The sequence below is a fragment of the Panicum virgatum genome, chromosome 6K, assembly GCF_016808335.1.
Source record: "Panicum virgatum strain AP13 chromosome 6K, P.virgatum_v5, whole genome shotgun sequence".
NCBI classification, from domain to species: Eukaryota; Viridiplantae; Streptophyta; class Magnoliopsida; order Poales; family Poaceae; genus Panicum; species Panicum virgatum.
The window spans coordinates 10093279-10120047 of NC_053141.1; the positions used below are offsets into that span (position 1 = coordinate 10093279).

A 26769-nucleotide genomic window follows, 5' to 3' on the forward strand; every position below is an offset into this window, starting at 1 on the left:
TGCCCTGCATGCAGATTGCAAATCCATCCTTTTATCCATTATTACTCACTCCTACCAAGACGTGGTACTGATATCTACCATGCAGGACCAGAAATTTATTGTATGGAAAAAAAATCACGTGGTGATTGTCATAGCTTGATGTTGATGGCATACAGACGCATTTAGCATAGTGTCAGGCTTCCATATAGCTTATAACAAGCTTAATTGAATGATAGACTAAGCGGCTTGCCACATCAAATTTGTAATGAGCCATTGTTTAGATGCAAAATTCAAAATTCCAAAACTATCTTGCAGCACATGCATGGAGTATTAAATCTAAACAAAATAAAAAAACTAATTGCATAGTTTGCTTGTAAATTACAAGTCGAATCTAATGAGCCTAATTTAGACCATGACTAGACAATAAATTGCTACAATAAATATGTGCTAATGACGAATTAATTAGTCTTAATAAATTTGTCTCATTGTCTACAGACGAATTCTATAATTAGTTTATATTTAATACTTCAAATGTGCAAAGATTCTATTTCAAAAATTTTATACGGTGCATCCAAACAAGGCCTGAGTTGGACGAAAGAGAAGAGAGAGTTTATGGGCGGCTGAAGCACATGTTCCTAAATCTTTTTTGAGATGATAAGGTGGACCAAACATTAATGATTTAGTCTATGTTATGGCCACACTATTATATGATTGGACTTTTAATTGGCTGTATATGAAGTGACGGATGCTCTGTTGGCTATATTATTAAACATGCTCTTAAAGAGTTAGTGATGATAAAGTATGACTTATAAGAGAAGTGGAAACTCCTCAAAAACATGTGGCAAAAACTATAGCAGATATCTTGACGATACGATCCTTCTATGTAACATAAAAAGCAGGTATAAAGGTTAAATAAAACTAATGATTATAGTTTTGAGATAAGTCCAGGTTCAATGCATTTGCTCAATGTCGTGGTCCTGCAGTCTGCATCCTGCTGCACATATGTGCTGATCTTGTTCACAGGCCTCACCTATTCCTGGTGTACTTGGGGATAAAGTTTTGTACTCCCTCGGTTTTAAATTATACTCCCTCCGTTCCAAATTATAAGATATTTTAACAATCTTGGAGAGTTAAAATTTTTTATATTTGACTAAATTTATATAATAAAATAATAAAATTTATTATATAAACTAAGTATCATTAGATTTTTTATTAGTTATATTTTCATAGTACATCAATTTGATATCATAAATCTTTATATTTCTCTCTATAATCTTGGTCAAACTTGAGATTGCTTTGACTCTCAAAGATTCTTGGAATGTCTTATAATTTGGAACGGAGAGAGTAGTTCGTTTGTTTTTTTTTACCGCAAATTTGACCACTCGTCTTATTCAAAAAAATAACAAAATATTACGTAATTTTTTTTTGTTATATCTTGCTTTATTAATGAAAGTTCTCCAAATATAACTTAATTTTTACTATGTTTGTACAAATATTTTGAATAAGATGAAGGGTTAAACTTGAAGTCTAAAAAATCAAACGAACTATAACTTAAAACAGAGGTAAATAGCTTTTTTCCTCTTCTCTTTTTCATGAAAGGTAATGATCGTTGCTACCGTCAGAAAAAAATGGCGACATAGCACAGTGCCGAGATGAGAAGGATCCACTTTGGTATATTGAAAAAAAAACAGAAAGAAGAAAACTGCAGCATCATATTGCTGGTCCCACATGTCAGCGGTTGCGCTTCTCGATAGGTCACTGTGCAGTCAGTGTGCTGGCATCGGTGACAAAGTTGTGCACTTTCGCAGTCAACCCGAAACAACCACATGCGGCTCCACTGGAGAAAAAGCGAGCCACGTTTGCGGGGAAAAAAGTGTCACTGGACATTCCTTTAATTTATGAGGGTTACACCACGTAGTTCAAATTTGTACAAACTGTACAATTTTTTTTTTAAAAAATAGGTTTTGACGTTCTTATCCTATTTCGAAGTGAAATACTAGTCGGCCTAGATCGATCCAACAAACAAGTTCATATATGTAGTCAAATTTTTTCGAAGAAAATTTATTTCGAATTTTTTTGTTCCGGAATAATTTTTATTTGTTGCACAAACAGTAATAATTATTTCAGAAACAAAAGAAATTATTCTGAAAAAATAGTTATTGAGTCTTGTATAATGATTTGACTGCCAGTCACACATGTGACTTCTAACATTTGCACTTGCATTCGGGATGGCAGCCAGCAGCAAAATCACCATTTAAGTTCGAAATAGGAGCAAAAAATACCAAAATTCTTTAAAAAAAAAACTCCACGTTTCCGTGCATAGAGCAAAAAGGAAAACGGCCCGGGTTTACAGTGAGCCTAATCCTAAAACGGGCCTAAAGCGAGACGGGCCCATCGGAGCCGGCCCATGCTTATCCTCTTCTCTCCCGGTGGAAAAGATCCTCCTGCCACCACCATCATCATCAATTCATCTCATCCAGATTCCAGAGGCAAAATGGGGAGAGGAGGGGTTTAAGCGCGCGAGGAAGGAGAGGTTCTCCGCAGCTCAGCCTCAGCTCGCTCCCACTCCCCCGCTGCAGCCGATAAGGCTCCCCGCTCCAATGGAGGCGGCGGCGATTGGGTCCCAGTCCCCGCTCTCCTTCCCCTCCAGCCTCTGGTGCGTGCTCCCTCCCTTCTTCCTCCGGTCGCCCCCGTTCTTCTTCCTCCCGGCGATTTCCCGCGCGCGAGAACCGCGGGGGGCCGTTCTTGGATGCAATCCGCGCGGTGGTTTGCTCTTCTGTTATGTAGTTCGCCGTGGGGACGCGAGGGTGGGAACGTTAAGCTTCTCGCCAGTGGGTGTTCGTACAGCTGTGTAGGTAGGCAGTCATGGGGGGAAGTGTGGAGCCAGCCACAGACAGGTCTCCGATTCACGGCTGCCTGCGCGTTAATCGGCCGGTGGTGGACGGTTTGTGCGGCGGGTGCGTGTCAATTTCAGGGTAAAAATGTGATCTTTGGCGGGGTTTTCACTGATGGGCTGCTTCCTTTTGCCTGCGTGGTGAATGGTTATTATTGAAGCATTTGGGGCTGGTGTCGCTGTTAGGCCTAAGGTGTTCAGTCCGGATGCGACCCTAGCTTTACGGTGAAGAGAAAAATAAAGAGAAATGCTGTTTTGCAGCATTACCAGTTGTAATTTTCTGTATAATCGATGAATTGAAATGCATTTGAGTGTGTTACATTTTGCATTTTTCCTGTGACGATGTTTTTTTCTCCTTCGGTTAACTCTGTTTGGAACATGTTTGACTGTTTCAGCAAAGCAAAAGTGTCCTCCGGTTTACCAATATGCAATGTGAAGATCAGCAGCAATCGCAGGCTTGAGGTGGTTTGCCATGGGATGTTGGCAACCAGAAAGTTTATGCAACGGAAAAGGAAAGAGGAAGTCTTCAAGGATGCTGCTGATGAGGCTGAGCAGAAGAATTGGAGGAGAATGATGAGGGAGATAGAGGAGAGAGGGTCGGCTGTATCCATTCTGAAGACTCAGCGAAGCGGGAAAGAGCCACTTCCAAGGGATGTTATTCTTGGAACACTCATGCGGTTCAAGCAACTGAAAAAATGGAATATTGTCAGCGAGGTATATTTTCACTTGCAGATGACCCATATAGAAACTAGCTTAGTGACTAAACAGCTAGATGCGATTCTTCAATATCGAAATAATCCACTTTCAGGATTCTAAGCTATTTGAGTTCCTATACTCTGTTCTTTTCAGATTCTCGAATGGCTCAGGACACAGCATTGGTGGGACTTCACTGAGATGGACTTCCTGATGCTTGTGACAGCTTATGGAAAGTTGGGAGATTTTAGCAGGGCAGAAAGAGTCCTAAAATACATGAACAAGAAAGGTTACCAGCCCAGTGTGATATCTCAGACTGGTCTAATGGAGGCGTATGGAAGAGGCAAGCAGTACCGTAAGGCGGAAGCAGTATTCCGTAGGATGCAGGCATCAGGCCCTGAACCATCACCTGTTACATATCAAATCATTTTGAAATCTTTAGTGGAGGTCAGTATTTTGCTGCTTTATACTATCTATACACTATTACTGTAATGATTTAGCCACTAAAAATGGATGAAAATCGGTCCGATATTTAGTGTCCGCTGTCAATTCGAATTAGAACAAACCACTCTGCTACTTTGATTCTGCTTTTACACTATCCATTTATGCATTCTCAATCCGGATGATCTTTTCCACTGTAAATGTTTACAGATCTGTAGTCTGTGTGTCCTCTTTTTATAATAACAATGTTTGAACAGTCATCATGGAGTTGCGTTTAGCACCCCACATCTCTCTTATTGCAAACTCATGTTGGATGGGACACATATGCTGCAACATTGAAATTTAAACAAAATATGGCTTACATGAAGCATACACAAATTGAAATCCCAAACCACCAGAATTGCACCTTAATATCATAAAATTATCAGGAATTGCCTCATCATGGAGCTCACCTAGCACCATTGAGACCCTAACTCAAGGGTTCCACTTAGGTAGGGGGCGCTAAGTGTCTTGCACCTGAAACGCAAGGCATAGCTTCATTCTCGATCAAATACCTCCACGTGTGAATCTGAAACAAGAGAAGACATGTGGATAGTATTTAAATTGTAGTGTGGTGTGGTATTTGCAACTATTAGTGACTTTTAGTAGGATGTTTGCACTTTTCTCCATCATAAATCCCTTCAGAAAACTAGTTATGATGATTCCTGATTCCCTGAACTCATACTTTTGTTTGTAACAAATTAATTGTTAATTTTGGCAGGGTGACAAATATAAGGAAGCTGAAGCTATATTTGAGGACCTTCTTAATGAAAAAAGAGCTTCATTTAAGCCAGACCAGAAGATGTTTCATATGATGATTTACATGTACAAGAAATCTGGTGACTATGCCCAGGCTCGTAAGCTATTTGCACAGATGTCCGACAGAGGAATTCCACTATCTACAGTTACTTTTAACAGTTTGATGTCATTTGAAACAGACTACAAGGAAGTTTCAAGTATTTATGATCAGGTACTTCACCATTTAATTGCCCAATCAGACAATCATCAATTTTGTTTCCCCTGATAAATGCCTCAAATTTTAGATGCAAAGAGCAGGGCTGAAACCAGATGTTGTGAGCTATTCCCTGCTCATCAAAGCTTATGGGAAAGCCAGGAGGGAAGAAGAAGCATTGGCAGTTTTTGAAGAGATGCTTGATGCTGGAGTCAGGTCCTTCTCTATCACTGTTTTTATTGCCTTATACAGTTTGAGGCTACTTGAGAAATTTCGGACATAGTTTTGCTAGTGCAAGTAAGGGTGTTTGGAGATCTTCCTTACTAAGGACTTCTAGCCCCAGGGGCATGGTTAGTGAAAAACTTGAGGGACTAAATAGTTTTTGAATGAGGTATAGAACCCAAGATGTTTGATCTAGTTAAACTTGTACCACTAATTTCCTGTAAAATTTCTCTGTATGAGTGTTGATTGTATGCAAATCTTAAGTGTATTGAAGAGTTGGCCCATGACCATGTGTGATTGTCAGTCTTGGTACTGTTCATTTTGAGCCATGTGGTCAAGCACGGCCTTACTTTAAAATAGAAGGAAGTCAAGCTAGAGACTTTCTTTCATCAGTTCAAGTCTATGTATTCCATGAATAAGCTGAAAACTATGCTTGGAGTTAAAACAAATGTTCAGTGGAGAATATCTGCTTAAGATTGAAATGTTCTTGTGAGTAGTATTGAAGTATGCTATTTTGCAGGCCGACACGCAAATCATATAACATCTTGCTTGATGCATTTGCAATATCTGGATTGGTAGATGAGGCTAATACAGTTTTCAAGGCAATGAGAAGACACAGGTACAACTCACGTCATTGTACCTACCTTTCAGAAATAAATTGGACTGTTCATTTCTCACCTTATCACACCATTTTCTGTTTCAGGGTTGAGCCTGATCTTTGCTCTTATACAACTATGGTATTAGCTTATGTAAATGCTTCTGACATGAATGGAGCTGAGAAATTTTTCCGTAGGATTAAAGAGGATGGTTTGAAGCCCAATGTTGTGGTTTATGGAACTCTGATGAAAGGCTATTCAAAGTTAAATAATGTTGAGAAAGTTATGCGGGTGTATGAGAGAATGAGGATCCAGGGTGTTGAACCCAACCAGACCATCTATACTACTATCATGGATGTACATGGCAGGAACTCAGATTTTGGAAATGCCGTGATTTGGTTCAAAGAAATGGAAGCTCGTGGATACCCACCAGACCAGAAAGCAAAAAACATTCTACTTTCACTTGCCAAAACACCCGAAGAACAGCAAGAAGCGAATGAATTGGTAGGGAATGGTGCAGTCCAGCTGGAAGTGAAACCCTATAATGAAGAGGTCGATGATGCTGATGAGCATGAAATTACACAAACTGATTCTGGAAATCACCGTTCGTTAGATGACATGCCTGCAAAAAACCATGTAAATGGTAGGATCAGGACTGGTAATTATGCTTTTGATGAGGATGAGGATGACGACGATGATTATGAGGAAGAGGATGGTGAAGAATTCAATTTTGTTTCTTTCAAAGATAAGAGAGAACTAAATTTTGCTAGTTGATGTCATAAACGTTGGTGTATATTTTTTTCGACAAACTCATGATCAGATGATGGCATTTCGTATACAAAAGAACCAACTTGAAATGTTAATACAGCTTGTCTCAAATCCTGAGTGATGTTTTTATCTAGCCGTGTCTTTCAAAGGAAGTAAGGTAAGACAGAAGGACAAAAAGTGATTCCTCAGGTTTGATGGGTCATTAGGTAAGTTGTACCTGTATTTCTGATTGACTGCAGCCACATCGGATACAGACCAAATACCAATGACCCCAACCGGTCAGTTCCACCTGCTGTGTAGGAATTACATCAGAATTGGGTATACTAGAACTTCTCGATTGTTCAACTTGTTTCTAAACTTATTGCTACTTGGTTACATGTGATTGAATCTGTGTTCGATTATGTCTATGCTTTTGATACATAAATTTAAACATGCTGTTTAGGACATAACTTCGCATACTAGAATTATGAAAGATGAGATGAACATAAGCACATCCACTGTTACATATCAAGGACTAGTTTCTGCCAGCAGAAGGCGAAGAATCTTGCTGAGGTATATGTAGACAGTAACACCTTGTGACTGCCCATCCTTGATGTGTTACAGTGTTAGTAACTGTTACACGGGACATCTGAAGATTATTAATTCTTGCCATATCTCATCACATGGGAGAAATTTTTTTGAGCTTGTACATCAAGTGCTTCTGTATTTCTTAGCCATTTACTTTGTTGATAATGCGGTGTTTTATTTAGTAGTAGTAGTGGACACATCGATGTTATTTAGATATGGAATGCAACTTCTACACAATTTGGGTCAGCCTGATAAAAAAGGAGATTTCAATGAGTTCTTACAATTTGTTAAAATTTAATTTTTCTCGCTTCTGACAACTATAGGAGGTTGGTGGATTTTCTAAAGACCTGTTTTTTTTTGGGTTAGTTGGATCCATGCCACTACAATTTCTTGAAATTGGATTTCATGTTGAAATCCATGCCATTGAGTGGCATGATTTTCAACATGAAACCCAAATTCACGGAGTTGTGGTGGCATGAATCGAATTTTCCCTTTTTTTTGGTCAATTCTGGTTTACCAATCAACATAAAGTAGAATGTTTCGAACTGAGTAAGTCAAATCTGACAAGAAGAAACTAGGGTAATCATTGACTTGTTTACCAAACTTTTACGTGAGCATTCTTTTGGTTGCCCTTCCGAAATCACAGGAGGTTTTGTTACTTCTGGGTAAAGCCTTTTTCTTTAACAGAGGACGTGCTGCCACTTACTGTTACTATCAATAAGAAATTAAGAATAGTTCTTTGACAGACTAGCTTTCCTAGCACTTATTCATAAAACTGAACTATGTCTGTCAGTTGTTCCACACATCTGCGCTGCATGGTGACCCAATATTACCACCCTGATATTTCTAGGCTTTGCTCTACTGTTCATGAAATTGAGATTCACTGTTGCAAAAACTATTCACTGCGTGTTTTATATGGCGGTTTCATTAGTCATGGTGAAAAGGAAATCTGAGGATTTCAGGAAGAAATTATATGTTAACACAATTGGAATTTTCTGCCGCCCATTCTGGAGCTCCTTCAAGAATTTCCATTTTCTTCGACAATAAGAAATGAACTGCTAGGATGAAATCTATTGATGCGGTTCGTTCGTAGTCCGATTTCTTTTTCATCTCTGATGATAATTCCATGTTAATTCTTCATGCATTCCTGTTTAAACACTCTACGGATACTCTGTTTGTCATCCATATACTTTCATGAACAAATCTCCGGCAAAACCAAGAAAAAGACAAAAGTCGGTTTCTGTTGGCACTCTCCTCTCTGATCCTCAGGTAACCTGCTGGTGCTGGATCCCACGCTAGATCTTGCTCATCTGCCTGACAGCAACATGCAGCAACAGTGCAACACCCTGCATGTGGCTTGGATCCTGATTGGGGCAAGAGTGACCCATCATTCGGCTCTGATTTCAGATCAAAATCTTGCTTCTCCTGGCACTAGTAGTCATTGACACAGAAAAGCAGATGCTGTAGCTGTACTACTACATCCAGTCGAGGAAAAGTTGATGTCGTTTTGGGTTGCTTGCAGTCGAACTTTTCGAATTTCCGTCATATGTCAGTTTGAAATTTGATTTGAATACCCAAAAATGGCACATGCAGAGTCATCTCAAGAAGCTGTTTTACCATTTTTTTTGTGTGTTTAGGAGAAAAAAAGAGGCTATTTTTGCTATGTTTTTATTATGAGGGTGTATTGTACTAACTGAAGAGGGACCACAGCGGCGTTGCAGCTTGGACGGCGGTCTCGCTGTCGACCGTGTGTTGGTTGGTCTTGCGGCGACTGTCTGGCGACTGATGCCGGCCGGTAGCGAGCTGGCGCCATGAATGGCGGCACGTCGCCGGCGCCCGTACGTGCTGTTGCGGATGGCATTGATCCGTCGCTTTGCCATTTCTCTGAGGTCGAATGGCTTATTTTCTCTTCATTTGTTTATGTGATTCTCACCATCAAGAAAATGTTTATCCAAAAGGTTTGCACGGATCCCTTAAGATTGAGAACATATCAGGTGTAAACTAACTCCTTCGTGCTCTTTGGATGTTGATCCGGTGGATCATATTGAAGTTTGCATGCTTTGCACGAAGGGGTTAGTTTGCACCTGATATGTTCCCTTTTTAAGGTTAACTGAGCGAGTTCGGTAGCCACATGGTTTTTGTTCTCTCCAAGTTTATGCGGATCAATCGTTTCTGAATGAAATTCCTGCATTCCAAACACAGTCATACAACACCGTGTTCTTTCAGTACAAAATTCCTATGCTTAACATTTCAGCGGAGTTGTTGAAGGGACACATCAACACCAGATCACTTCAAGATCTATCATGATCCAGCTCCTTCATTGCCAAAAGGTGCAAGAAAGCAACCGCCCCCGTCGCCGTGCGGCTGCCCTCGCCGCCAGGTTACCCCTTGCATTGGCAGCTCTCCTTGCCCTGCAGTCCACAGAGCCCTGTGCAGTTCCGTGTATGCCTCTACCTCATTGAAAGTTAAGCAAAAACTGTTTAAAAAAATCTCGTAATGCCTACACGCTTTGCTTCTATTGTTTCAGTGGCAATGAAATGTTAGAGGTTTTTTTCTGATTTGTTGTGTCAATAATTAAAATAAATCCATGGTTGTTATGTTTCTATTCTCTGAAGAATTTCTAGTAATTTGCCAAAAAAACAGACAGTACTGACAAATAAATACCCTTCATATATAAAAATCAATACAAGTACTGCTCCTGGGGCCTTAATTAGTTTGTTAAGCGTCATTTTTGTAATAGTGCATGCTCACGATCATATTGCTATATCGAGTGTCATCTTTTCCTTTCAATATTTCAATAGCTATCAAACAGGTTATGTGCAAAATCGTTTGGAATACTTAAGAGAATTTTTTTTATCTTTGCTATACATGTACTCTTCCATTTTGGAAAGGAAAATGCTTTGGAGAAAAAAAATTAGAAAGGAAAATGCTAGTTTGCTAAGAATACTGAACAGTCAATACAGTATTCTATAATTGAAAAAGAATGTTTTGATATGCAAACGAGGGAAGGATTCTTGATTTATTTTATGATAGATAATCATCAAACTACTATTTGTGCTATTATATGATGAAAGGCCCTAACAGATTATAAAGAGTAAATATGTATCTCTGCTTCTGAAAGTAATATTGAGTCTGTACTCAGTAGCAGATCTCAAATATTAGTGGGGCAGTATACATGTTGCTTTTCTCAAGTTCTTTGAAAACCAAAATGGTTGTTTGCTGGGAAATAAATGTAAAATAATTCATGTTCTCTTCTGAATTTCTTTGTTGAAAGGGACAGTAAAAAAGTACGACGACAATGGAATGCGTGATATGATTACACAACCTCTGAATTTTCTATTTGACATGTATGGCCATCTTCTGATCGATGGTCATTTTCTGCTTCCAACATTTCGCTTTCAGCTCATTCATTCTCTGGAAAGATCGCCTTCAGAAATTAGTGTCCTCTTTACCCACATCAATTTGCATGTGCAGTAACTTGCAAAATGTCCATGAAGCTCCGGCTATATAAACCCCCAAAGACAACCTCTTGGGAGCCAGGCACCAAGGCAAGCAAACATACAGAAATTGCCTGGCCTGATGCCCCCTTGAACACTCTTTCTATTCTTCAACCTCCAAAGACAACCTCTTGGGAGCCAGCAGGCGCCAAGGGAGGCAACACTAAGCAATACCCAGATGCCCCCTTGAGCCCTCTTTCTATTCTTCAACCCTCCTCTCTCAGCCTCTCGTACATTCTTAGGCTTGATTACAGGCCATCTCTCATCACCATAGCAAAAAATATGGTTCAACTCATTGGCCGAATCACAATGGAGGTTGCGCCATCAAAGATGCCATCGATCATCAGGCGTGCTAAGCTCCCAAAGATCCTTGACACAATTATGGAGGATGACAAGGAAGCCTTGGAGCCACCAAGGGCACCTTCTCACAATGGGAGCCACACCAAGGAAGTCCTTGACACCCCGATGTACTGTGCCGACAAGCTGGCCTTCCTTGTCCCGATGGCGAAAACCGAGTGCTTGAAGATCAAAGCCTAAGTTTGTAGGAGAGAGAGATGAGTCTTGGAGCTGGATAGTCTTGCTCTCCTTTTTATCTGAGCATATGGCATCCCTTTCATTTTACCTTTTGGTGGGCACAGTTTTCTCTGTGTAGTATGAGTTGCTCGTGTTGGGTCACTAGTGTTGTGACCTCGAATAAAGAAGTTGGTCTCTTTGTTGTTGTTGAAGCTACGAATAAGGTGTTTTTTAGTTTCTGCCCTTCAGTGTGAAGAGAAGAAAAAAACATCTGAATCGAAGTCTAAAACTTTTTTGGGAAAAAATGGCAGCCTTTATTACATTTTCAAAAACCACTGAGGTACTTTTAAGCTTCATGAGTGAAAGAAAAAAAAGTTACATGAATTGCTCACCAGATCACTGTATGTAATGGTTAACATTGAGCACGGACTGAGATAATTAATCCAAAATCAAATTTTATTCAGATCCATCTGGATAGAAATTCGAAAGCTATTTAGCTAATGAGAGTGAGAGGAAATATACTAGTAGTTTAGAGATTTCTCAAACGTGGACCTCCTGCAATAATTAATTCATGTTCTGTCAAATTTCTTAATCCTGGAATAATCCAATTAGTATTTTGTTCAACACAACCTTGGAAATTTCCTAAGCGTCATCAGTGAAAGGAAAATATTTTTTTCTAACATAAACCGCCCACTGTAAATGGCTAACTTTGAGCATGAACTTGAGTAAATTTTTTGTTGTCCAGCTACTAATAGGGTGCTTTTTAGTTTGTATCCTTCTATGTGTAGAGAAGATAAAAAAGGGCGAATCTGAGTCCAAAACTTTTTTGGAAAATTAGGAAGTCACAGTCTGTATGTTGTTTAATGTAATACCATTGAAATATTTTTTAGTAATCCTAAAGTGAACGAAGAACTTTTTTTTACATCAATTGTTCACCAGCTCACTCTATAGAAGTGGTTAACCTTTTCAGATCCATTCATCTGCCAAATAAAGTTCAAAAGCTTTATTACTTGATGAGGTAACCCAACCTGGATACAAGTGGTCGGGGACTTCTCTCACGAGGGCTCTGTGCAGTTAATTCGTGGGAAACCCAAAATTCCTGAATCTGAATGAATTTCTTAGCACCTTTATTACTTTATGATTGTCAATGTATAGAAAAGAAAAAATTATCCTAAACCAATTTATTTTTTTGGGTTTTTTTTAAGTGATGGCAATGTAACTCCTATATGTATTTTGGATGTCTTAGCATCTCAATGGTATGGAGCGAAGTTGTTACTACTTCCATAAGAAAGTAGTCCGTAGTGGGCAGTTAAAAAAATGTTTTTTTTAGCATGACAGTTAAAAAAGTTGGAGAGCCCAAGGGCGTGTTTGGGAGGGTGGTTGTGGCCAGCCCGGCCCAGCGACCGGGCCATGGCCGGCCAGAGCCTGGTGGCAATGGACCACCCATCCTTGTTTGGCGCAGTGGCCCAACCCAGCTTGGGCGTCCTCAGGTATTGTTTGGGGAGCGCCTGGAAGCCGGGCTGGCAACCCAAAATCGCCCCCAAATTGCCCAACTTGCGCCGTGCGGAGCCGGGCTCTCCAGCTACGGTGATTTTTCGCGTACGACTGAAGCCAGGCCGAGGGGGTGGTTTTGGCCCCAACAGGCCGGGCCGAGGGAGGGCAAAGTGGAGCCAAACGCGTGAATGCGCTCCCAGCTGAGCCCACGGGCCACCCTATCAAACACGCCCCAATAGACTGAGGTTGAATTAGAACATGTCGATTTGCTACTTGTCCCAATGAGGCTGAAAGGGCCCATGGGCCTCTTTCTGCATGAACAGACACAACTCTGAAGCCTTGTGCTTCTTGGTATATTATCGGTATATTGCATACTTTTGAGGCTGATCAATATATGATCCCAGTATGTAACAGATAAAATGTCTTGCGAAAGGGTCTCTAGCCTAATAGTTATAGCATCTGGATAGCCTCAGGAAGATTTAGGTTCGACTCTTATTGGGAGCGAGTTAAACGGGCATCTGGAATAAAAAATATAAAACAAATAGGTTTTGGATTCCCTACTGACTTCGGTCAAACAGGTAAAATATCTTGTATCCATATCGCATCAGCAAACTCATCCAAAGAAATGTTCTTACAAATTAAGAATGCATATACTTAGATTCTTGCTCCTACATGAACTGCTGCTGCTGGACCTGATAGATAGGGGTAGGTTCATGTGATTTCTATGCGTAGGCGTGTCATGATTTGTCCATCGATCCTTGCAAGCTTCCTATAGGCCATATTTGTATTTTTCAACAACTTTTTATATCTTGTGTGTAGTCTAGAGAGATATTCTTGCTCTTCATCTTTCGTTAGCATGAAATCCAGAATAGAGGATACCTATATTTGAATATTCAATTGAAAAAATGATTGGAGGGTAATTTTTCACCAAAATTTCTATTCTTACCGCGAGCTCTGTTTGCTCGGCCCGATGGGTTTGCTCCCTTAGGATGCTGGCTTGCTTGTCGAAGAGCTGATCCAAGGAGGCTAGGTAAGTAGCCACTTGGTACAGGGGGTCCTCTTCATGGCGGCGCCGTTCTAGGCTTCTCATGCGAGCCTCCCAAACTGGGGTTCTGACGGCCGGAGAAAAGAACCTCATTGGTGTGGGGGCGAGGTGTCCTTAAAAAATCCGGCACAGATAACGGAGCGCCTTCCTAACAACCAAGGGATAGGTGTCTTGATACCTAAACCCCGTGGCGGTCACTCGCCATGGCTGGATGTCGGAGTAGCGGTCACTTTTGGCGATGACCAAGATCACCCTGCAGCGGAGGGTACCATGATGCTCGTACTCCCTGCTGTAGTACCTTGGGCATTCCGAAACACCAAGACTCTCTAGGGCATTGATCAAAAGGATGGGGAAGCCAGGGGCAACTTAGCAAATGCCCTGGGTCCATCCTTCCTCAGCCATCTGAAAACAAAGATAGGGTGAACAAGCTTTGTACAAATACTTGGGTACAAAAGGGGATAGATGGTTCTTATTATTACAACAGGGTGGGGTACATTTTCCATGGGTATATGATTATTAGGATAGAGGTTCTAGCTTAGGTGTGCTACTCTCCTATCATGGAGACTCTTTCTCAATCTGGATAGGGTGCTTCTTTGGTGGAAGACACTGCTCCAACACTTCATCTTCGGTCTGAGTACCCTTATCCCAATGGGTTTCTTCGGGTTCTTCTTCTAACAATCCAGCTTCTGTCCTGAGCGCCTCATAGTTTTGCCATTGGGTTTGGAGAGCGGCTAGGGAGTTCTCGGTTTGTATGGCTCTTTTTTGTTGTAACTCCATTTCTTGGATTGCCTTTTCTGCCCTGCGGATTTGGTGTTTCAGTTGTGCCGCCTGTTCGCGGTAGAGTTGGTCCAAGCCAGTGAGGTAGATGGATATGTGGGAGACCGTATCTTCTAGTTCTTCTTCTTCCCTCCGAAGTCCTCTCATCCGGGCAATCCATGAGCGTCCTCTTCCTCCAGCAGGCGGGAAAAATCCCATAGGAGTCCGCTAAAGATGATGTTTGTAAACCACACGCAGACGTCGCAGGGCTTTTCGGGCGGCCTTTCGGTAGGTGTCCGGGAAGCAAAAGCCAGTGGTGGAGACGAATCAGGGTTCCATGTCAGGATAGCGGCTGTTTTTTCTCACGAAGATCATCATGTCGCACCGAAGGGTGCCCCTAGAGTCGTACTCCCGATAGATGTACTTCGGTGGGTCCACAACTCCGACGCGTTCCAGGCTGAGTAGCAACAACTTAGGGAGGCCAGGCTCTGCGGGACAGATTCCGCCACTCCATCCATCATCAGCCATCTAGAACCAGGCAAAGGCCAAAGGTAAGTGCTGTGTGAGAGGATGGCTAAGCAGGGAAAGATCTAGTGGAAAACTGGCTTAGAAAAGGTCCTCGGTCCTATGGGTCACGTCCTACAGCCAGCCTACGGTCCTGATACCACCTGAAGCGTCCCCACATAAGTAGAGACTAAATGTGATACAAATATCAGTCCCAGGAGGCTGATAACACATTTATTCAATAGATGGTTCAGTTACCGTATAAACCTCCGAGGAGGCGGACACTCGATGCAAACGATGATAAGCAATAAAATAGCTACGGTGATACACCAAAGCACAACCCAGACGGTTTTCAGCTCGGGCTCAGAGTAACGCGCTAGCAGAAGCATCTTGCAGAGGGTCAACACCACAGGCAAGGTTGTGAAGCGTCCCCTCATAAGAGAAGACTTAAATGCGATACAAACATCAGTCCTAAGAGGCTGAGGACACATTTATTACATCAGATGGTTCATCACCGTACAACTCTACGCGGTAGTGAGCAGAGAAGCGCCACTATCGCGAGGATTACAATCCACACACACACTACGATATTAAATACAAAAAGGGGCTCATCAGAGTATTGCGCCATGCGGTATCTTCTGCGGGTGACCCTAATCCACAGGCAAGGCTGGGTGCAGGACGGTACCCCTACTCAACATCGTCAGGTACAAAGTCTGGACCTTCTTCTGTAAATATAAAGAATGGGGTGAGTACAAACATACTCAGCAAGTCCAACCACACCCACGGAGGGGGTATAAACAGAATATAATGCACATGATAAATCAAGGATAAGGTTTACTTTTGCGGAAAACAATATTTCATGCAAGGGTTCATTTGAAAGAAAGCATTTCCAAAACCAGTTTTCTTATACCGAGTAACACGAAGGGTTGATCCACACAGGATCCAAGTTTTAAGTTGCTACCGGACTCCTCATCCGCCGTAGCACACGGCACAACTGCCGGACACTTTCCCAAAACAACTCACGCCAACCTATCCCACAATAAACACTAGTTATGTGACCACACCGTAACTCGCCCAGTACCGTGGGCACGGCTATTCGAATAGGTTTTAACTCTGCAGAGGTGTGCAACTTTATCCACAAGCGGGGTACCGCAACTCGATCACCTTAGTGTCGGTGCAGATCCCAACAAAGCCATTACCCACCTTAGCTAGACCTGACTAGCCATCACGGGATGCACCAAGGGGTCATCGACCTTTCACCTAGGTTTAACCGGGGCATAAGTCACACAGAGCTTATCCCTTCTCCTTAGTCACCCGTTTCTCTCAGCTCTCCTGATGACTATCAGACTAACTAGTGGGATTTATGCTAAGCCGTTGCCCATACAACGGTCGAGTGGTTTGCACGATAGTGGAGTTAGGTGAGATGTCACACTAACTCGGTCCTTAGTTGTGACAAGATGGATATCTCCCTTTCTTGCCCTGCCACATAGGCACGAGCACACCAAACGGCAAATCACACAGAAATGCCATCCATCCCGTCTAGACTCATCTTTCGAAAATCCAATTTTATCCCTTCCCACACACGCACACCTTTTCTGTATAAAAATAAGTTGTATTGTGTATAAGATCCTAAGCGTTCTAACAGCGATTAACATCCAAACAAAATCAGACATTAATCTTGGTGGTCAAGGAATGGTTATAACAAATCAAGGGGTGGCTATCCAACCGTGTTTTCAGCAAGCAAAACATATGCAGAGCGCTGCAGCTGAGGAGAGGGGGCTAGGGGTGGCGGTGTGGCTCGTGGTGGTGGGTGTGGCGCTGGGGGGGCTCTTTATAGCCGAGGAAAGGCGGTGGGGGGGTGCGTCGGTGGCGGCCGGCGAGCGGCGCGGAGCGCCTTAATAGCGTCGCGACACGGCGGTGCGGGCGGCGATGCGGCACAGCGGCGACGTGATCGCTCAGGCAGGCGGCGAGCGGGGCCAGTGGCGCTGTGCGGCTTGACGGCGGAGGACGCGGCGAGCAGTGCCGCTCGCGTCGCGCGTGGGCGTGCACAGGGGCAGTCGGCGGCGAGGGCGGGGCGTGCACGTGGGCTCTGCTCGCGGGCTCGGGCGTCGAGGCAGGCGAGCGGCGAGCGGCGCGGCGGTGATGGCGGCTCTGTGGTGCGTGGCGTGGGCAGGCGGCGTGGCTTGGACGCGCGCGCGGGCGGTGCGGCGTCGCAGCTCGGTGATCCGAGCGCCGTGTGCGCGCGTGCGCGTGTGGCGCGCGGAGGGGAGCATGGCGCGCGGGCCAGGCAAGCAGGGGCAGGCCAGGAGCGGGCGTGTGGAGTAGGGGCAGCGGGCGGCTTGCTTGCGGAAGGCGAAGGGGAGTCGGGCCGGGCCGGGTGTGCGGAGCAGGGCAGGCCGGGCTGAGCCACACTCGGGGAAGGAGAGAGGGAGGAGAGGGAAAGAAAAGAGAGAGAAAAGAGAAAAAGGAAAAAGGAGAAAAGAAAAGGAGAAAGGGGAAAAGAAATGGAGAAAAAGGGAAGAAAATGGGAAAAAGGGAAAAAGGAAAAGGGAAAGAAAAGGGGACGAGCGCGCCGGCGTCGATCGCGGCCCCGGTCGGCCACAGGGAAGCGGTCAGGGGTTGGAAATCGGACACTTAGAACAGAGAGAGATTCCGGAAAATTGGGTCCGGGGTTTATGGGGGGGTTTTGAGCTCAACGATGAAAAGAAATTTTGAAAAAAAATTATTTAGCATGTGATTTTTTTGGTAATTTTTCCGGGATGTAACAGGTTGGGTGCGGACGCAACCTCTACTCAACGTCTTCAACAATGAAGTCCGGATCTTCCTCTGAAGCAAAACCACAAATAAATACCGGGTGAGTACAAAAGTACTCAACAAGTCCAACCCCATCCACGGAGGGAGATAACACAGATATGCACAGGATAATTCAAGGATAAGTTTGAGGTTCATTTGCAGTAAAGTTAGATTTTACATATGCAAGGGTTTATTTTTTAAAAGGGTTTTCTCAAAGCGATTCTTTACTAACCGAGTAATGAGTGGGGTTAATCCTACACAAAGGATCCAAGTTTTAATACTACCGGACTCCTCATCCGCAGTATCTCACGGCACAACTGCCGGACACTTTTCCAAAACACTCACGCCAACCCAACCAATCCCAGAAGAAGTGCTAGTTGTGTGACCAAACCGTAACTCGCCCAATACCGTGGGCACGGCTATTCGAATAGGTTTTACACTCTGCAGCGGTTGTACACTTTACCCACAAGTGGGGTACCACAGCACGATGACCTTAGTGCCGGTGCAGATCCCAACAAAGCCATTACCCACCTTAGCTAAGCCTGGCTAGCCAACACGGATTCCACCAAGGGGTTAACCTACCAACGAGGTCTAACCGGGGCATAAGTCGTCAGGATCTTATCCCGTCTCCTTGGCCACCCATTACTCTCAGCTCTCCTGATGACTAACAGACTAGCTAGTGGGATTTATGCTAAGCCGTTGCCACATACAATGGTCGAGTGGTTGCACGATGGATTGGGTTAGGCAAGACGTCACAACAACTCGGTCCTTAATTGTGACAAGATGGACATCTCCCAACCTTGCTCAATCACACCGGGTCAAGCACACCTTTTGGCACCTCACATAGAAATGTCATCCATCTCGTCAAAACACATCTTCCATTTATTTTTCAACAAATTCACCTTTTCCCTCCCCACACACTCACACATTTTCTTTTATAAACAATCACACCATATTTGATATGTAGTAAAACGGGTATAAGGTCCTAAGCAATTCTAGCAGCGATTAATATCCAAATATAACGAATCATATTTAGACATTAATCTAGGTGATCAAGGAATGGTTATAACAAGTCAAGGAGTGGCTATTCAACCGTGTTTCAGCAGTAAAAACATATACAATTTTGTAAAACAGGCCAATAGGTTGTGTTTATAGAACTGGGTTAAATATGCAATCAAAGGATGAGATTGAACTTGCCGTCTTCGAAGCCTTCCGTGAGCTCCTGCTCACGATACGGGTCTTTTGGCTCCTGCTCGCGGTACTGCTCGGCAAACTCCTCGACGGGTTCTCCCTCGTTCACACCGGTATCTACGGCGCACACGAACAAACACACAATAAGGAAAAAGAAATGAAAGTTTTATCGTCGAGCTCGAATCAGGAGAAATTTAGATATGAAGATAGTAGGAATATTTTTGGGAGATTTTCTAATGGCATGGCAAAAATAATGTTGGAAATGGTATGGTAGAGTTTCGGGATAATTGGAGGATTTTTGGCGCATGCAATAATAAGTTAACGAGGTGTTTAGAGGCTAAATAAGGATATAGGGGCTTCCTTATACTTATTTTTGAGAGTGAAAGGAATTGAATAGAATTTTGGAAAATGTTCTGGCTATTCTGGAAAGGGGCAGGGGCCTCTGTGTAATTGTTTTTGTGTAGTGGAGGGGTCAGTTCTTAAATAGGGGGAACAGGGAGGGCTTATTTGGAAAAAGGACATAAAGAGAGGGAGTGCTCTTAAATAAAAAGGAAGGGAGGGGGGCTTAATGGGAAAATGCCCTTTCTTCTTCCTCCTCTCGCCTGGAACAGAGGAGGGGGAGGGCGCACGGTGGCGGCGCCGATTCCGGCGGCCTGGGGGCGCGGCGGCGGCCAGGGTGTGGGGGAAAAGAGGGAGGGAGGCGAGGGGATTCTATTCCCCCCTCACCTTGGGCGGAGGCGGCTTGTGGCGGCCTGGCCAAGGCGGCCGGCGGGCAGAGGCGCTTGCGGCGGCGGTGATGCAGGGCCGGGGAGGGGCTAGGAGCTGCGGTGGAGGTTGTGGTGGTGGTGGAGCGCGACGTGGAGGCCTATTTATAGGCCGGCGAGGATGGGAAGGAGGGGGCCGCGGTGGTAGCGCCGGACGGTGAGTTCGGCGGCCATTAATGGTTGTGGGGCAGCTCCGGCCACTTGCGAGCGTCCTGGAGCGCGGCGCTGTGGCGTGGAGGTGGCTGGTGAGGTGACGAGGCGCCTAGAGGTGGGCGGTGGCGCGTAGCGCGAGTGGGAGGGGGCGGCCAGTGGTGGGTCGACGCGCGGCGGCCGTGCGAGCTCCGCTCGCGGCGAGCGCGAGCGCCGAGGCGGCAAGTGGGCATGGCGCGTGTAGAGGGAAAGGATAGGGTGGTGGTGTGTAGCGGGGAGGGCGGTGGCCGGGGAAGGTGCTCGGCGTCTAGGGGGCTCGGCGCAGGGGTCGGTGGCAAGCGGCCGGTGGTGGCGCTGTGCCGAATCGACGGGCGGCGTGGGCACAGGCGACGAGACAGGTCGCGCAGTGGCGAACGGCGCGGCAAGCATCCCGAGTGCGTGGAGCGCGTGGGGGCAGGGAGCACGAACGCGTGTGGGCAGGGAAGGAGGAGAAAGAAGAAAGGAGAGGGGAAAAAGAAAAAGGAGGAAGGAAAAAGAGGAAAAAGAAGAAAAAGAAAAGGAAGCGCCGGCGGGATTCGCGGCGTCGGTCGTGAGCCGGGCGTGGCGTCGACGAGAAGCGACGCGCACGAGAAACGAGGAGAATAGGGAAAGTTAAACGATGATTGATTTCAGTGTCGGGACGGAGATTGGGTTTGTTGTCAGGGCGACGAATCGCCGGAAAAGATTCGAGCTCGGAGATGAAAAGATTTTGAAAATTATTTTTAGCAAGTAATTTATTTGGGTGAATTTTTAGGATGTTACAAACCTACCCCACTTATTGGGCTGTAACTTTACTGTAGCAATTTAGTGTCTAATCACGACCTAATTAGGTTCATTAGATTCGTCTCGCAATTTACAGTCCATCTGTGTAATGTGATTTTTCTTTCAACTACATTTAATACACCATGCAGACGTTTTACAAATCCTTTGGAATTTTGAAGTTTGAATCTAAACAAGGCCGAGGTCTTTATCCGTAGCAATCTAAAGACATATTAGGTGAAGATCTAGATTATTTTCTTATGCCGGGTATATTTAAGAACCTATTTATGTCCATCTCATCAGGATGTGTTCTACTGTTATACTCCCTCCGTTTTAAATTATAGTTCGTTTGACTTTTAACCCAAAATTTGATCACTTATCTTATTCAAAAAATTATACAAATATTATGAAATTTAAATTATTCTTGAAGAACTTTTATTGATAAAGCAAGTCACAACAAAAAAGTGATATTTTACATAAATTTTTAAATAAGACAAGTAGTCAAACTTATTGTCAAAAAATCGAACGACCTAGAATTTGAACAGAGAGAGTAACTATTTCTTTTGTGGTTACTCTCTAGGAACTCTCTTGCCAAATACAAGTGGTAGCCAGAGATATACTCTCATTATGAGTAATAAGTATATGGGTAGAAAGAAATATGAAGAACATATAGAGATTCATTAAATGCAATGCAAAATGTAAGTAGAAAAAAATTATTATTCAAAAAATAATATAGTACACATTTAACCGTAGCAACAAAAAATAATATAGTAGATATTTGACCGTAGCAACGCACGGGTATTTTACTAGTAAAATAAAAAATAATGATATGTTGTAACCAGGAATTTGGGAACAAATGATTTTGATGTCTGCCTAAAAGGTTTCCAATTGAAGTTCTAATATATGCTGCTACATAGAACTGTCAGTTGGACAAGAAAACTGTCACAGCCCTGGAAAAAAAAAGAAAGAAAAAGAAAATCCCTCGCGCGGGCCCCACCTGTCAGCCTCTCCCTCTCCGTTCTCTGTTTTGCCTCGCCGCGCGCTGCACGCGTCGTCGCCGGCGTCCATCCTCGGCTTCCGCGCCACGTGCCGTTCATCGTCGCGTGCCATGCCGCCCTTCACTCCTTCCCTCGCCCCTCTCCTTATCCGCGTCGAGCCCGGCCTGTTCCCCGCCTCAAACCCTAGCCCTCTCCACCATTGCCGCCGCCGCCGAGCTCCCTCCCCGCCGCCGATTCGCCCGCTCCGGTGAGCATCATCTCGATTCCTCGCGGGGGAAGCTTCTCCTCCCCCTCCTCCACCGATTCCGGCGCTAACCCGGCCTCCTCCATCACCGCACAGGGCCGCCGCCGCTCGCCTTCGCCGCGCCGCCGCCCCTGTCCGTCGCGCCGCCCGTCCGCCGCCGTTCCCTGACCGCGCCGCCACTGGTGAGCCTCGCCACCATCCCCTCCACGCCGTGCGCGCGTCCTCAGCCCGTCCTCGGCCCTGCCACGCCGCCTTGCGCCGCCGCCGCCGTCGTCGCCACGCGCGACGTGTGCGCGCGCGACGCGCCGCGTGAACCCGTGGTCGCGCCCACGCGCGGGTCAAGGCGGGCGCTGAGCCTTGACCCGGCCTGGGTGGGCGCTGGCCCGTGGGCCCGGCCTGTCAGCCGCTGGGCTGGCCGGCTCGGGGTGTACCTAGCAATTTTCGCTAGGGTTTCTTAGGTTTCATATATCTGCAATCTTGTAAAATCCTTAGAAATTCATGTATAGCTCCAAAAATTATGAAACTTGTTTTGTTGAGTTCCTCTAGCTCAGATCTACTTAGGAAAAATATTGCTTTGCATGTTAATTTGTTGTAGATTTATCTATAGATTTATCTTGCAAAAGTGAGTTTATTGTTTAGTTATTTGTGTACTGCTAGAAAAATGTCAAACCAAATTTTGTTAGACTCCTTGTGAGGTGTAGTTTTCAAGTGGTGCAGCTTGTTAACATGATTCCTTGCTGTTGGTTAGGGTTTCATTTCGTTTTCGTGCTTGCTGTCCAAAATATGGTTTAATATAGAACTTCTTGCTGGAAAGTGAGAAATTAGTAAAACCAGTTTTGTTAGCCTTGTGTTTCTGCCTGGTTTCAAAGATAATTTTCTTAGATTTGTTTAGTTCAGTTTGCATGCCTTTCCCGATTTATCTTGTTTAGAGTGGCTGAAAGCTAAAATATTTATGGTTAATTCTAGGAAAATGGTTTTGCTGCAAAACTAATTTTCATGAGTCCCTTGTATCATCCTCTGCATGTTTATTTTGTTTCATGATTAATGCTTGTTGTTAAGTTCGTTTCTTAATTCGTGCATCGCATTCATGCATTTTAGTGACCGAACCGTCGGAGAACGAACCCGTGGAACCCGCCGAGTCCGTGGAGGCTAAACCCGGAATCCCGTTCGTGGTCGAGTCTGAAGCTAACCAAGGCAAGCAGCTAAGCATATTCCTTGCACCTTTCTAATCTAATTTAGTTTAGCTATTCCACTGGGTATTGTTGGGCTATAAATGTAGTATGTATGTATTGCATTTTGATACCTATCTTCATGCATAATCCATCCTTGATTTGTTATCCCTATTCTTGGCACTAGTTAGATAGTTAATAACTTAATCTGACTAGATGCTTAGCCCGGCTTAGAGTACTTCTTTTGCTCGCTAGACAGGAATAGTCTGGAGGAACACACTTACTGGTTACCCTTGATCGCACTGGTTTGGTTTAGTGGTATGGGTTTGGTAGTATCGAGATTCGAGCGGAATAGTAGGGCCTAGAGAATGAAGTCACATGGGCATAGTCTGCTTGGATCGATTAAGGACCGAGTTGATGCCATCGGCCTTGAGCACCTTTCCGTGCTACCACATATCCAATATAATGGAACGGATGAGCCAAATACCTTCTTTGACTTGATCATTGGGGCCCGGTCCCAGATGCGTGGCCATCGGGCTATGCAGGGAGGTTTAGTGTGTCCCCGGGTGGAACTATGTGTAGGAAAGTTTAGAGAAATCTCCGGTGGAACTAAATCTCCACGCGCAAGCTGGGCGTACCCTCAACGGTTGAGCCTTGTTGGGAACGGCTGACGTGAGTACCCCCTTGCCCGGCGTGATCGGTTGGGTGAGTCGCATGGTCCTCACGTCGTGTGGGTAAAGTAGTACACCCTTGCAAGGTTATAATCAATTCGAATTGCCGCGCTCTCGGATATGAGCAAGCTCTTGGTTCGTCGAATTCTTCATAGAGAGTTTCGGTATTGTTGGCTTTGGTTTCATGTCATGTTGAGGATCTGTTATGTATTTTGTGTTACTCTCTTAATCCACTAAAATTTTGGGGGTTGGGCAAGATTAATTAAGTTTGCTAGGTGATAGTCTAGGCAGCTTATGCTTATGCAATAAGTACTTAAACCTAAAGCTTTTCCTTGAGCCTTTGCATGATCCTTGTTTATTTAATTGCGTAAGTCTTGCGAGTACCTTTTGTACTCAGGTTGCTTTCTAAACCTAGTTGCAGGTGAGCCAGAAGTCGTGTTCGGCCACTTCTACCCACTGATCCGAACGCGGGGGAAGAGTAGGTCATGGTGGCTGTAATGATGTCCTTGAGCAAGGCATCATTACTTTAGGAAGTCTTTATCGTAATCGAGCTTCGTGAGAGCATGTATTTTCAATAAGCTCTAAATCTTTGTTTAATATGACTCGCGTGAGCCCAAGGCTTGTAAAGTGAAACTTGAAACCCACCTATATTGAACTTGTAATATTAAGTCTCGAACTCTGGTTTTATATAACTGCTCTTTGTGGATTGTTGGCTATGTATTTGATTGTATACGGTATGTGCATATGCTGATTCTGGGCGTATGTTGGAGCACATACCGGGACTACCAGATTTGGTATTATTTTGAATGAATGACGTGTCGGTTATTCGTTTCTCTAGATGTGGGATAACACGTGGCACGCTCTACGGCAAGCACGTGTTAACTCTCATCTGGGTGATAATGACCGGCGGTTTGTTTAAAATAGTATCAAATTGGGCGGTTCTCACAACGGGTATCAGAGCTGAGTTTCCATGAAGTGAACCTAAAAAATTGGCTTAGTGGGTTGAGAGTCAAATAAAATTTGATTACTTGCACTAATGTTTACTTTTGCTAAACATTTGAACTTAAGGTGAAATGCTACCTTTCTTCCTTCGTCTTAGAGCTACTTCTTCCTTATTGCTTCACTTGTTTAATTAAGATATGCTTAACCTCTCTTGTCTGAATGAGTAGCGAGAGCGTAGGAAAACCCTTTCACCTGCTGGAAACCTTTTGAGCCTTTTACCGGAGTTGAGAAGGTGGGAATCACCCATTGTCCTAAGTGCTAGTAGGAGGGTTGTAGCGCTGCTGGACAATGCGGTTGTTGCGGATCGCAAGTGAGTGCTAGAACGTTAAGGCGTGCTCACGCTGTGAGGAGACGTCATGTTGCATTCATACCTCGCATGCATGCATAATTTCTTGTGGTTTTCAAACCTGCATCTAACTGATCTAGTGTGTCGTGGTCTAGTTTTCGCTGATCTCGTTCTTGCTAATCTTAGTGGACCAAATCTGCTCTATCTTTTAGAGTTGCTACTCCGGTGTTGATCATGTGTTAGATTTTTATCTACACATTGTCTTTCCACCCTTCCTTTGTGCATCCTCTATCTTTCGTTCCTGACCGCTAACCGTTTTGTTTGTTAACAGGATGGTGTTGCGTTCGGGAACTGAAAGGGATGGTGCTAATGGTTCGGGTAGCAACAACAATCGCAACAACGAGGACCCCCTTCCTAATCCTCCAGTTCACCCAAACCTCGCGGACGTCCTGGCCCGACAAACTGAACTCATGGCGACCATAGTGAATCAGATGGGCAATGTTGGCAACCATGGTCCAAGAGCTGAGCCTCAAGTGAACAGGTTCGGGGATTTCTTTCGCACCAATCCTCCCATCTTCCGTGGCTCCAAGGATCCTCTGGATGCGGATTTCTGGCTCAATGTCATTGAAGAGAAGCTTGGTCTTATTGAATGTGAGCCACATGAGAAGGTACTCTTTGCTGCTCATCAACTGCATGATGCCCCTGGGGTTTGGTGGCGGAACTTCAAGGCATCTCACCCTGCCAACTACCGCTTCACATGGGAGGAGTTCCGCACAACTTTTCGCTCCTTCCATATTCCCAAGGGTATCATGGACATCAAGAAGAAGGAGTTTCTGAATCTCACTCAAGGAGGTCGTGATGTGATGGCCTATGTCAATGCCTTCAACACCCTCTCCCAATATGCACCTGAAGAAGTGGCCACCGATGCCAAGAAGCAAGAACGCCTGTACGATGGGCTCTCCGCAGAGTTGCAAGACAAGCTCTCCACTACCAAGTTTGAGGACTTCAATGACTTGGTGAATATCGCTATCAGAGCTGAGCACAAGATGAAGAATCTTGAGGCAAAGAACAAGCGTCCTGCTCCTACCTCTGCGGGCGGTAGCTCCTCACGTCCACGTCTGGGGCCTTCTCCTTTTCCACCTCGGGCACTGGGTACGCAACCTCCCCGTCCTATGTGGATTGTGCGTCACCCTCAACCTCCTCAAGGACAAGCTCCTAGGCCGGTCAGTGCCTATTGGAACAACCCAGGTGTGACCGCAAAGGGTCCGTGCTTCAATTGTGGTGGCTTAGGCCACATCTCTAGGGATTGCCCCTCTCCGAGGCGTGGTGGTGCCTTCAATGCACCTAGGCCCAATACTCCTCTGCCTCAAGCACAGCGTCAAGAAGCTAAGCCACAACAAGCTCCTAAACGTGGCCGCCTCAACTACACCATCGCCGAAGAAATTCCGGAGAATGCTGAAGTTCTTATGGGTACGCTCCTAATCAATTCTCACCCTGCTATGGTTTTTTTTATATTCTGGAGCAACTTTTTCTTTCATCAGCAAGAAATTTGTGCTGCATAGTAAGCTTGAAATGCAAAATCTACCAGTGCCATACCAGATAGAATCACCGGATGGAGAGATCATTTCTAGAAACTTTGTGGATAGGGTTCCAATTCTCATCGAGGGAGCTATTTTCCAAGCTAATCTTCTTGTCCTAGATCAGATGGGTTTAGATGTGATTCTTGGGATGAATTGGTTGGGTA

The 26769-nt window shown here is 44.6% G+C and overlaps 1 protein-coding gene across 1 annotated transcript; it reads left to right on the top strand.

Annotated features, from left to right (window-relative positions):
- The first annotated feature begins 2431 nt into the window (after positions 1–2431).
- On the top strand, positions 2432–6704 carry LOC120711669 (pentatricopeptide repeat-containing protein At3g59040-like). Its single transcript, XM_039997262.1, has 7 exons — positions 2432–2635; positions 3268–3586; positions 3722–4012; positions 4767–5015; positions 5089–5213; positions 5740–5838; positions 5923–6704. Exons 1-7 carry the CDS (start codon positions 2580–2582, stop codon positions 6587–6589), a joined length of 1806 nt encoding a protein of 601 aa, XP_039853196.1. The 5' UTR covers positions 2432–2579; the 3' UTR covers positions 6590–6704.
- Positions 6705–26769: the final 20065 nt, after the last annotated feature.